We start from the raw sequence: 13,062 nt of genomic DNA on the forward strand, positions 1-13,062 counted from the left end.
GGTTGTTTACTGAACCAAATCGACAAAAGAGCCCACCTCCAAGTCTCTGTGAAAAGTCTCCTACACATGTCTCCTTCAATGCAAGTTTTTTGGATATTTTTTTACTTCAGAAATCTTGTCCCTCTTTATATTCCCTCCTCATCTTGTATATAGTTGTATAATGGCTGATTACGTACTTTGGGGGGAATAATAAGCTTTTGTCTTATAATAGACTTTAATTATATCCTTTGATATTCAGTACAAACCATTTATGTTTTGCACACCCTTAAGTTCTGATTATTTATTAGTTTTTTGTTGTGCTGGCGGCAGCTGTAGTCACATCTTGAAGGAAGCATCTTGACCTATTTCGACACTTTTATGGGGTGCTGTCGCATCAACAGCCATTCTAAGGTGTCAATCAAGTTTTGGACACTCCTCCAGAGAGCGCCTTCTGGAAACCCTAAGCCTTCCTTAGCCAATGACATACGCCCAACCCAAGTCCAAACCAATCATGCTACTGGCCTAAATTAGAAACAGATTGGTTTTTAGACCCCTGAACCAAGTGTAGTCACTTGCATTCTGAAGTTGTCAGCAATAGCTTCTGTTCTATATCATTAACACACAATTTGTAAATATCTTATGTGAAGGCTTCAGTGTCAGCTAAATTGCATTTTGTTTTGTCTCTATACTCCATGCTATAGGTGTTTCAGCATGTATGAATCACTCTAGGGTTTGGAGTTTGGTGAGTTTATCCTGAACACTGGTTGTGGTGATGTGGAGGCAATCCCGGCGCATGTTGAACTGTTCCTTTTCATCAGGCATATTTTTTTTCTCCCTTTCTTACAAAGGCTTACTGTTTTTGTAGTTTCCTGGCAAGATGCTGAATATTTGCTGTAAGGGGATGTTTTTAAACATTTTATTACTGTTATTTCCTCCGCATGTTTAACAATGCATGATGTCAATTCTGTTAGTAATTTGGTGTATTCATTATGTTATTTTTGGACTTGATTGCTGACCTGTGTAACTACAATTTAGAAATATAGCCGCAAGCAGCAATCATCGGGGTCCAAGCACCAATGGCCCATGTGAATGATTTAGCGATCCAGTTGAATGGGTTTGATCAAAATAGATGTGGTGTATGTGTGAACTCATATTCAACATTTAAATTTAAATGAAAAACTTGGACAGGAGTACAGGACAATTTTAAATAAATGTGAAGATTTGCAGCTCAAAACTTTATTTATCTGAAGCATTTATCTCAAGGCACTTTATTATTACAATTATTATTATTGTGACAAAGACATAAAATGGTATTTTCATTTGAAATGTACAGCAGTATACAAATTATACAGTTATACAAATTAATTAGATCTATGCATTTATTTCCATTCAGAGGAAAAACATTAGGCTTAAAAGAGTCCTCCTTATCCTGTGTTTTCACACAATGTACAAATATATAAATTTTCATAACAGTAGGCCATTCAGATTTGCTGTTAGCTTCTATCTTTGCAATACTTCAATTAATCAAAGTTCTTTTGATACATTTTTGCCAGCACTGTCCCTAGCTGCTGTGTGCCTATTTTGGGGAAGATCAGCCTAATGGCCTAGGAGGAGTTTGAAAAAGTAGAGTTTTAAGAAAATCTTTATAGGAAAATGTTATAGGCAGAAATGAAATCTTGTAGAGCTGGACTCAAGGGTTCAGGGGAAATAATAATTGAATTTGTAGCAATTAGGGTTCTAAAGATATGATCCAAAACAAAAATAATAAATATGGTAATCAAATGTCCCATCTTGGATCTACCAACAAAATGAGATGTAAAGGAAATTTCTACAGAAAGACTTCTATGTGAACATTTTAAAAAATAGAGGATGATCTCATAAAAGTGCCACAGCAGTGAAACAATAATTTCAACTATCTACACTGGCATCGTAGTATTGTCATTGTGGTCAGTGCCCCGTAATAAATGCAACATGTTTATCCCTGGAGCATAAACAGCATCTGATGCTCTTAATCATTCAATTTCATAGTACATAATGAGTTTAATTCAGATTCTCTTGATTGCTGGAATAAAAGAGATGAAAACAAATGTTCAGGGCTGTTAATATGATTGCTTCCACATCTATATAAACTCTCTGGTCTTTGGCAGGATAGATGTGGTGGAGGCTTAGTAACTCAACTTCCACAGTGGTTTCCCAGGCTCCATCCATCTCTTTTTAAGCGTTTTCCTTAATTTCTCATTTAGACGGACAAGCTGAAATAATTTGGCCTTTAGTGAAGTAAACCTTTTATTTTTGAAAATGATATTTTAATAATAATAATAGAAGGCAGAGAGCATAGGGATAGCATTTCTAGGTCTGTTTAGTTTAATAACCTCTCTTTGTGAGACTTTGCCACCAAACCTTTTTTTCTTGTGTTAAGGCGAGACACGGCAGGAAAAAACATTGTGTTTTTTTTCACTGGTCAATTTTGAGATTTTGGGATATTTGTCTTCAATAACATGTCTTCTTTCAGACTTCTGGTGAAAAAAAGTCCGAAATACACATTTAGGTCTTTATTTTACTACTCTTTGTCTGTTTGTGTCTGTAGATTTCTCATAAATTCAACAAAAGTTGGCGTTCTAAATCATCCCGCTGCTCTGCGATCGCTGCCTGCAACCTGTCATCACATACACCGTTAGAAAGCTCTCTCTCTCTCCTGTACAATGCTGTCGGATCCAAATATGGTTATTTCCTTTTTATCAGCAACCAATCGTGAAAGTAAAAGGGGGGATTTAACTCTAAATGCGCAATCTCATTGGCTGATATAAATCTTTAAAACCCGTTTTCTCAAAATGACTTTTCTCTCATACTCCAAGTCCGAAATCTCCACTTGAGTAGCACCTATATACACCAAACTTTCCAGTCTTGTACCTAGTTATATTATGAAGACATTTACCGAGGGATTTGTAAATATATTATTCCTAGCCTGATTTATATAACATTTTATTCCAAAAAACATGGCGAAAATCAATTTTTTAAGGCTATTGAGAGTATATTCTGATTTACAGGATAACAAAAGTAGATATTCATAAATCCCTTTGTATTTTTTTCCCCATCTAATATGTGAACACAATGAAAAAATTATTTTGAACCTGGCTTTATCCAATACTCAGATTTCGTTATTTTTTATATATGCACATTAGCGCATATTTAATTAGATAATGCCTAATTTGCATATTTAAACATTAAATTACAGAAAACTTGTAATACATTTTTTTTCTCATCTTAATGCAAGTAATCAACTGGGAAAGTTTCATGGTGATATCTGCTAGTTACAAATTTTACCCTATTCACCTGTAGTGTCTTGCCTTAATCTGTTCAAAGGCAATTCTGAAACTTCTGGAGCTTACATTGTTTTTGTGAAATTTTTTTCCTCAAAAGATCAAGGTAAATATGCTCATACTATGACCACTTGAATGTTAAATGCTAACTGCAAACATGTCTCATGAGAAAATGCTTTGGCTGTTTCTTTTAATGATCTAAACTGACCAAAAATCAAATAGCTTAAATATATCACTTCCTCTTACTTTTTATTATGGTTAATTTCTGTTCCCAGGTTCTATAAGGTCTTTCCTCTCTTTTATGCTCCATGATCTTAAATGCATCACTTTTTGACTATCCTTCTCCTAAATGTCTTCCAAAATGAATTGTCATTAATTTTTTGCCTTTTCAAAGGAAATGCAACTGGCATTTAAGAGCCCTCATAGCATGTTACCATTTATCTGCTTCTTTTTGTTTTTGTTTCCATGTACTTTTTGCCCCGGTTCCCTTTAACTGTGATGCTGCTCTTAGGTCAGAGGAGAGGTAAAAGAAGATCAGTGCCCAGGCTGCTAAGATAAAACTCTGTAATCGAGAGAAACGTCCCAGGACTGTGTAAACCTTTCCATTCATGAAAGCATTCACTTGAAAGGCAGTTCAGCATGCACAGCAGTCAAAATTACTATCCTGTTACTCTTAAACATGGCTTTGATCGCCTAAATGTTCTTTTTCTACACTTCAAGGGTTTCTCACACTGCCAAAATATGGTCGCTCTGAAATGATCTCTCTCGAGGGAGATTTTAGAGTTCTGCAAGCATTTGTTTATACAGTGTTATTCTTTGTTCACCATAAACTAAAAGCAAACCATAAAAAAACAGTTATACATTTTTATTTGCTGAAGATGGTAATATCAAAATACACTTCAGAGATACTGAATGCATGAAAAATATATTAGAGTCTCTCTTGCACAGCCCCTATAATTTTTGTGTCAAGAAATTTGTATTTTTTGGACTCTAATGCACTTTCTGACTTCTTCAACATAAAATGCTTTTGATTTGATTTAAAGGGGATGTATTTGCTGAGTGGTTTGGGAAAAGCTTCCCTTTTATAGACTATTTGTTTGAAATTCTCCCTGCGTTTAACAAAATAATCATACTAATGTGACTATTTTGTGTTATTAAATATGTGCCTGATTGCAATGTGTATGAATGTTGTGTGTGATTTGTTAAGTTCAGTACAGGCTGTCGTCTTGGCACCACTATAGTTATCTTTTAAGCTTCCTTGGGAAAAAACATGTTTAACAGTTTTACAGCTCATCAAACCTTGAACAAAGAAAGAAAGCTGGAAAGCAGAGACAACATGGCTTTAGAAACAGCACACAAAGTCATTGGCCTTGCACACTGACACAGGCAACCGCAGCACAATGACCTCACGCCAGACTCTCTCGCCGCTGACAGAAGAGCATACCTGAGTTATAAGGTCTTTCCTATTATGAAGGAGAACAGCTGATGGGAACATAATGAGAACAGGCTGGTCTTTCAGAACAGAGCCACTGCCAGTTAGACCCAGCGGGGTTACCTACCACAGCATGCTACGCCAATTAATTCTATACTTGGACTGCACAATTAAATAAATTAAAATGTAACTTGTGAAATTGCCTTGTCCAATTATTAAACTATTAAAATGTACTCACATAACAGTTTATCTGTACCTTAGTCTGGCCTTTAAGCTTGTAATATGGGCACAAGCGACACAAACTCAATGTAGTATAAGGTTCTCACTTTTGGCCACTATGTATGAGATTTCTCTGTCACTGCATCTTTGTGACCTTTTTTAGGTCTCAGAAAACCTTCTGGCACTGAACAGGAAGCTCCCTGTCACCCCGGTTCAACTGTGACCCTTGATCCTAGACATCCGCCACTGGCTGCCAGCACAAATATTTAGCATCTGTGTGGACAAAACAGAACCCATTTTTATCCTTCGATCTATGAGGTCATTTGACCATGATCCAGCAGCTTATTTTTGCCTCTAACAGCAATCATTGTGTTTCTGCAGAGATTGGACCCATTACAATAACAACAGATCCAAAGAAGTTCCAGGATGAGCTGCGGGAGCTTTACGTCCAGGTGAGTTCATGCGCTTTACTTTGGGTTTACTATCACAGCTCTATTTGAATCCATATTTAGTCCAAGAATGAGCCTTAACTGGCAAATAAAGACTGCAAACATGTTGTACTGTAATCAATAGAGAATAGTGACTCTGCTGTTCAAAACTGAAGTATTGCACCCATGGCATTTTTGGCTTGTATGACAGTATATCTGGCAGGTACAATGATTTGAATGAGCACTTTTGTGATTTGTCAGCAATGTACTCTCCAAGTGATCCAGATTGTTATCCGGGGTCCAAAGAAATTTTGAGAGAAAAAGAAAAGATTTTGAGGGATTTCAAAGTTAACAGATATTAATTAAAGATTAACCCAATAATTTTGAACGTTTTTAACATTCAATATTTAATTTTCTAATTTATGATGTTCATTCAGATTTCTATATAGTGGTTGAAAATCTTAAAACTCGTTATTATATTATTGACAGACCTAGTTTTTGTGATTGATGTGATTGCAGAGGTGAATTGCCATGTTAACAGTTTGACATGGACTACCCATTAAGGAAGCAATGTCTGCTCAGAATGAGTCTAAAGTATCTTCTTTGTATTTTTCTCGCTCTCAGCATCTGTCTCAGCTGTTTGGGGCAAAGCAGTGGAAATGCAGACTCACTGATTAAGTGCAGTTCTGTATTGGAACAAATAAAAAAATTTCTCTCTCTGAGGCAGAAGTTCAAGCAGAGCAGGATTCGGTGTAGTTTGTTTGGAGTTTGTAAAAGGGATTAATTACTTAAATCACTGTTTGCTGGTAATGTCTTTTCCAGTTCTTGAGAACAACCTTCATAACCTTTCCTACAATCTTTTCATTGTTCTATGTTTGGGTTTGCTATCTGCTGTGTGCGTGCGTGTATGTGTGTGTATGTGTTTGTGTAAAGAACAGAGAAGCAAAGATCACTCGCTTCCAGATGTTTCATTTAGACACGTGCCCCCTGGAACGCATGGAGACAAGAATCTTAACCCTCCATGTGAGAAAAGACAGACATGCCTATATCAGATACATTGATGTACACAAACATTTTACTTTTATCCATGTTGGTTTAAAGGAAGGAACGTTTCTAACAACTCTTGGAAGTCATCCATTTAGGTCCAAGATTGTGCTCCACGTTTCATTCCAAGGTCAACATCAGTTGCAGGCATGACTCCCATGACAAGCTTTACAGCATGCCGTACATTTCTACTTTCATGATTAGGCCAAATCTATTTGCTGTCTGACCTGCTCGTTGCCCTTTTCCAACTTGTTGCAATTAAGATGAATATCTGCCTTTGAGGAATCTGAATGTTCCATCGACAGAACACATTGACTGTGTGCTCACATTAATTTTGATTTATTTGTGCAGCACTTTTTACAATACACATTGTTCCAAATCAGTTTGACAGAGAAGAGAAGATAAATAAAGAAGATAAAAGGCAAAGAAAAATAGGGTTACAATGAGCAAGCCAAGTGTAAGAGGAAATACTGTAGCTCAAACAGATGAGCATGGTTCTAGCAACATCAATGCCTTGGGTTCGATCCACTAGGAATGTAAGAACTGACCAAATATATACCTTGAATTTAGCTTAAGTTGCTTTAGATGGATGCCAGAATGCATAAATGTAAAGAGTGGCAAGGAAAATGTAGAATGTCTACATAAATGAGGAAGAAACCTTTGAGAAAACCCTCTGTCTCCAAATGACAGCATTTGCCATTTACAGCAATGTTAAGAAAATGGACAGATAATTGGAGTAGCTAACTAAAAATACAATGGATTAATTGTAAGTTCTAATTAATGTGCCAGAAAATCCCATATATATATACACTACTGTTCAAAAGTTTGGAAATGATTACCTTTATTCAGCAAGGATGCAATAAATTAATCAAACGTAACAGTAAAGACATTTATAATGTCACAAAAGATTTCTATTTTATATAAATCCTGTTCTTTTGAACTTTCTATTCATTAGAGAATCCTGTAAAAATGTATTATGGTTTCCAGAAAAATATTAAGCAGCAAAACCTTTCAATATTGATAATAATAATAAGAAATGTTTTTTGAGCACCAAATGATTAGAATGATTTCTGAAAGATCATGTGACCTTCTATTGGATCAGGGAGTATTGGCTGTTATTTTAAATTGAAATAATATTTAACAATATTACTGTTTTACTGTGTTTTAAATAAATTCAGCCTTAGTGACTTGTCCTCCCTAAAAACTCAAGCTTTATGTCTCCTAGCAATAGAGAAAATAAATAAAATAATAGACAGCTCTTTGTGTTTTTTCCCCCCACATAATTATTGTTGATTTAATGACAAATAATTATGGATCGTTTCAGGGAGGTGGAGATTGTCCAGAGATGAGCATTGGAGCCATCAAGATTGCCCTTGAAATCTCCCTACCAGGGTCCTACATTTATGTGTTTACGGATGCCCGATCAAAAGACTACAAGTTGACCCATGACGTTCTTCAGCTCATTCAGCAGAAACAGTCACAGGTCAAATCATTCTCTCGATTTTATTGAAAGATCTTGCCTGTTTTGGTTGTTACATATTAGCATATTACATATCATTTGTAAGTCACTTTGCTAAATGATCAGTGTGTATGTATGTGGGCAGGTGGTGTTTGTGTTGACCGGTGACTGTGATGACCGATCGCATATCGGCTATAAGGTGTATGAGGAGATCGCCTCGACCAGCTCAGGACAGGTATTCCATCTCGACAAGAAACAAGTCAATGAGGTAAGACTGCTTGGGCTTGTTTGATTTACCCAAAGAATGTCAATTTGCTGTGTCTTTGTGTTTCAGTGAATAGCACACTGCTGCTATTGTATATTTCCTAGGAGTAATAATGAAATCTCTTAATATTCTGGTTTGGTTTCCAGGCCAGATTTTTATTCACTATACTACAGTATTTGACGATAACCTTAAGATGACAGATTGAACAAATGATTAGAAAGATTAGAAAAGATAATAGAGGTGCTTGAGGTCCAGTGATACAGTATGCTCATGGATGAAGGCTTTACTTAATTTGAGCATGGTAACATGAACATAAGTCCAGGATACTGTTTTATAGTTCTCTCGAAACCAAGGATTTATTTTTTTGACGTTCCAAAAAATTCCTATCAATCCTCTTATGCGGTCAAGATGGTGATCCTCCAGAGTTTTGATCAAACACAAACTGAAATATTTGAGAAGACATAAAATACTTTATTTGGTGTTATAGTTCCAAAAGCACTGCTTCTCAAAATGTACTGTCATTTTAAAATCTCTAAAATCCTAGCCCTTTGCTATAGATTTGTTCAATGTCTCTGTGCTTAAATGGATAGTTAACATTTACCCACCCTCAATTTGATCCAAATCTGTATATATATATTTATAATGATTAAAAAATCTATATTATATACATATAAAAATGATCTGATGTACAGACCTCCTGTTACAGTAAGTGGTCCTTGTTTCTGTCCTTTTTCCATAGATCCAGAACCCTGCCCAATAATCATAGAAACATCGAAGTTATAAGCCATCTATAAACGTCATCAAACCATACAAACTTACTAATTTCTCAAAAATATTTTCACTGCAGGTGTTGAAATGGGTAGAGGAGGCAGTGCAGTCCTCTAAGGTTCACTTGCTCTCGACTGATCACCAAAACGGGCTTGCTAACACCTGGCGGATCCCCTTTGACCCTAGCCTGAAGGAAGTGACTGTTGCCTTAAGCGGCCCTGCACCGAACATCGAAATCCGAAATTCTCAGGGTAAGGAGAACATCTTTGTCCTCTGTCTGTTTAGAGCCTTCCCAGAACCAACAGATAGTGTAGAGTGAAGAAGAACTGAAGCATGAACCTCTTGTGGTCCTAGGAAAACTTATCGGGATGAAGGAAGGTCTGTCCGAGCTCCTTCACATCCCAAACTCTGCCAAAGTCCTCAACCTGAAAGACCCAGCGCCAGGAATGTGGACCATAAAGGTGATGAACTGTTTTATCGCAGACTAAGATGCACATACACATTTGACAGGTCTTTTGTGTCATTGTAGATGATTTAACTGTAACTGGTGGCTTTCCAGAAAGGTAAAGTTATTGCTTTAGTCTGTTTTATCTCCTCAGAATAAGAACAGATTGCAGATTGATAGATTGGTACTGAAGGCCAAGGTTGTGTGGTGAAGTCATTTATGTCGTTGCTCTACACATGTTGTGGAATCTGTTGTATGGGCCTTTGATTAGCCCACTGGGTAGTGGGTTGCTTTAGGGTACACAAAGTCCCAAAGGGCCAGTTAAATGAAACGACAACATTTTTGCCTGATTGATTTGTGCCCTGTGGCTCGTGTACACATAAGGGAACATCTCAAAGCCTACTTGATCTGCAGGATGGCTGTTCTTTAAATTTGGAGAGCTTGATGATTTATGTGCAGAGAAATGTAAAGAGAGACCATGTCATCCTCAATTTACTTTAGCGCTGAAGAGAGGGCTGAGATCTTCGTCTGGCATGATCCGTGCAGAGTCCACCCTATACTGTATCTGTTAGTTTATTTTCTTCTTCCGCACGACCTCTTCTCCTCCCTCCCTTCACAAGTCGTGTAAATAGTATGTGTGCTGAAATTGGCTCTCTTAGACCATGATCTGTGAGAGATCATATCTTAGACCATGATCTTAGAACATCTCCTGTGACAAACAGGTTTGGTTCAGCTATGCTCAGATAAAATGGAGTGTGAAAATGTATGTAGTTTACACATTCCATTACCATTCAAAAGTTTGAGGTCAGTAAGATTTTTTTTTAAAGCTGCTGCGTTCATTTGATAAAAAAAAATACACAAAAACAATTTGCAATCCTGTATGTAATGCAAAAAGTATTTTTTATATGGACGGTAACTTTAATGGGTTTACTGAAAGTTAAAGAGAATTTTAGTCCCTTACATAATTCCCGGAAAAGGCATTTCTATGTTCAGAGGAGGTTATGTTTGTTACCACTTGTCACCTGAGTATGACGTGTATTTATACTTTGGCTATTTAAATTGTTCTGTTGCATGTTGATATAATAAAATAAAAAACAATGGCCAAAGATCCCCTCATGCTTCTCTTTTCAATATATTCTCCATCTTTCTGTCTTTATTAAAGCTTTTGTATCATTAACGTGATCACTTTTAATACTCTCCTGACCTTCAGTGTATTTATAAACATAAATGATCAGACAGCCTATCTCTCACAAAAACATGAGCTGAAATGGAAAAATCCCTTCTTGTATTTATTTCCCCCAGAACAACTTTAATTAATGTGTTTAAATAATGTCAATGTTTGTCAGAAAGCATGCAGATTGTGACCACCATCTCTGAGTGTTTCCATGTTTTGGTGGCGTCTGACGGGGTGTTCTGCGGCTGCCTCAGGGTTGTTTTAGGTGGATTAGTAAATGTTTGGCCAGAATATCACTTGGCAGGACTAATTCAAGGCAGGCTTTAAAAACAGGATGGATGGATATAATTTAATCTTAATCTTCTGTAAATTGCTCTGCGAAGGCCTTCCCTTGAATCTCTTGAATGCCCCTTTATCCCCATATCCCATGTCTTTCCTTCTCTCTCCTCCACATCTCTCAGAGGAATCTTTCAGGATCTTCTTCTCATCATTCTTGGCGTCATGTCATGCAGTGCTTCATGGCCCATGGTAATTCTTTAGGATGGTTGTAATTTCAAAAGAATGCAAGCAGAGGATGGGTTGCCATGGCTCGCCCTGGAGCAGTGAGCTGCAGACAACATCAAGCGTACGCCAGACCCTTAGCACCACACAGTCATAAAGGGCAGCACGGAACAGCAGGGATCATGTTTAAATGACTCGGACTGCTCCATCTGCCAAAAGTGAAGAAAGAAAGAGAGTCATTTTTAAGCGTGCTGTATCTGTGGATCTTGAGCCGACTGTCAACATAAATTAGTTCTGTTGTGCTTCTTCCATATGAAAAACAAATTATGTCATTACAATTGAATGCTGTTATCTTAACGAATACAAATAACTTTTTCTATTTGTTTATTTCTTTGTGGTGTTGTCAATTTGACCTCAGACGTCCAGTGAGGGCAGACACTCAGTCCGTATATCAGGCCTCAGCACCATCGATTTCCGAGCAGGCTTTTCCCGAAAACAAACGTTGGACTTCAAAATGACATCCAGCAGGCCAGTCCAAGGTGAGTTATTTAAAGGTTATTTAAAGGTTAGTTAAAAGTGTTTGACCAGTTTTTTATGAGTTTTTTTAATGTTTGTGAAAGAACTCTTTTGGCTCACCAAGGCTGTATTTATTTGATCACAAATACAGTAAATAAGTGATATTGTGAAATATTATTACAGTTTAAATGAGTTTTCTATTTTAATGTTTTAAATAAAAAAATGTCAACAGTCATTCCTCAAGTCTTCAGTGTCACATAATTCTTCAGAAATGCTAATTTTGTGCTCAAGAAATATTTCTTATTATTATCAATGTTGAAAACAGTTGTTCTTATAATTCTTTTGGTTTCATAAACTATTATGACATTTTTGTCAGGATTCTTTTTTTTTATATATATATTTTTTTATTAGAAATAGAAATTTTTGTATCATTATAAAAGTCTTTACTGTCACTTTTGATCGTCCTCCTTGCTGTATATAGAGTATTGATTTCTTAAAAACAAAATCTGTTTGGACCACACTAGGGGTGGGCGATATGACCTAAAATTAATATCACGGTATTTTTCATCTTTTGAACGGTGACAGTATAATATCACGGTATAACTTTTTTTTGGTACATTTTGGGAGGAGTAGCCTGTCCTGTAGGGCTGTCAACTTTAGTCGTTTAGTCGACTAATCGGTCGATGCCGTCTTGGTCGACTGACATTCTCAATGGTCGACCAGTCGCATAATTATTATTTTTTTTTTTCACCAATAAAGAAATTTTCATTGATTTACTCCTTGATATTTATTCCTTTATAAGCAGTTATATATTACTGTATTCTAAATATAATTAGCCTATGTTTTATCCACAACTTTAAATGCTTTAATTTAGGCTATTTTGTAACAGCGCCACAGTTTAGCGCACCACGTAGAACACTCGGGAACCGCACCTGTGGCTGGCTGCACTGCTGCTTCGTGCTCAGTAAGGAATATAGGTAGTAATCTCTATGTGTCTGTCTGTCCGTTTGCATTTTGATTATTTCGAGAACCGTTCATCCAATCGACTTCACAAGGGAGTGCAGTGTCGCATTTGGTGCAATATAGACAGACACGCGAGACGCGACACGTTCAGAATTAATAGTAAACTACAGAACAGCGCGAGCGGGAAGCGGCGCACCTCACGCGAGCAGGGCGGCTATATTCTCCGAGAACGGACACTGCACTAGTGATATAAAACGCACACAGTCTGTTAATTAAGCAATACTTTTAAGGTAGTCTAATATTTTTCTGACTAACAAATTACTGACACAGTAAAGGGTAGATTTAAATAAAGAAAAACGAAATTTAAATAAAGAAAAACGAAATTTAAATAAAGAAAAAAACTAAATTTAAATACAGAAAAAATGAAATTTAAATAAAGAAAAACGAAATTTAAATAAAGAAAAACGAAATTTAAATAGGCCTAAAGAAAAACTAAATTTAAATAAAGAAAAAACTAAATTTAAATAAAGAAAAACGAAATTTAAATAA

At 36.3% G+C, this 13,062-nt stretch overlaps 1 protein-coding gene across 3 annotated transcripts in view; it reads left to right on the forward strand.

Moving 5' to 3' along the window:
• hmcn1 (hemicentin 1) overlaps positions 1–13,062 on the forward strand; it is a 108,147-nt gene that overhangs the window by 11,787 nt on the left and 83,298 nt on the right. For all 3 annotated transcript variants that reach the window (XM_084432798.1, XM_084432800.1, XM_084432799.1), the window contains exons 2-7: positions 5,332–5,402; positions 7,747–7,905; positions 8,027–8,149; positions 8,994–9,165; positions 9,269–9,375; positions 11,453–11,573. In XM_084432798.1, the coding sequence (XP_084288924.1) occupies positions 5,332–5,402; positions 7,747–7,905; positions 8,027–8,149; positions 8,994–9,165; positions 9,269–9,375; positions 11,453–11,573 (753 nt within the window). The remainder of the gene's footprint in view (positions 1–5,331; positions 5,403–7,746; positions 7,906–8,026; positions 8,150–8,993; positions 9,166–9,268; positions 9,376–11,452; positions 11,574–13,062) is intronic.

Source organism: Rutilus rutilus (assembly GCF_951802725.1).
Source record: "Rutilus rutilus genome assembly, chromosome: 15".
NCBI classification, from domain to species: domain Eukaryota; kingdom Metazoa; phylum Chordata; class Actinopteri; order Cypriniformes; family Leuciscidae; genus Rutilus; species Rutilus rutilus.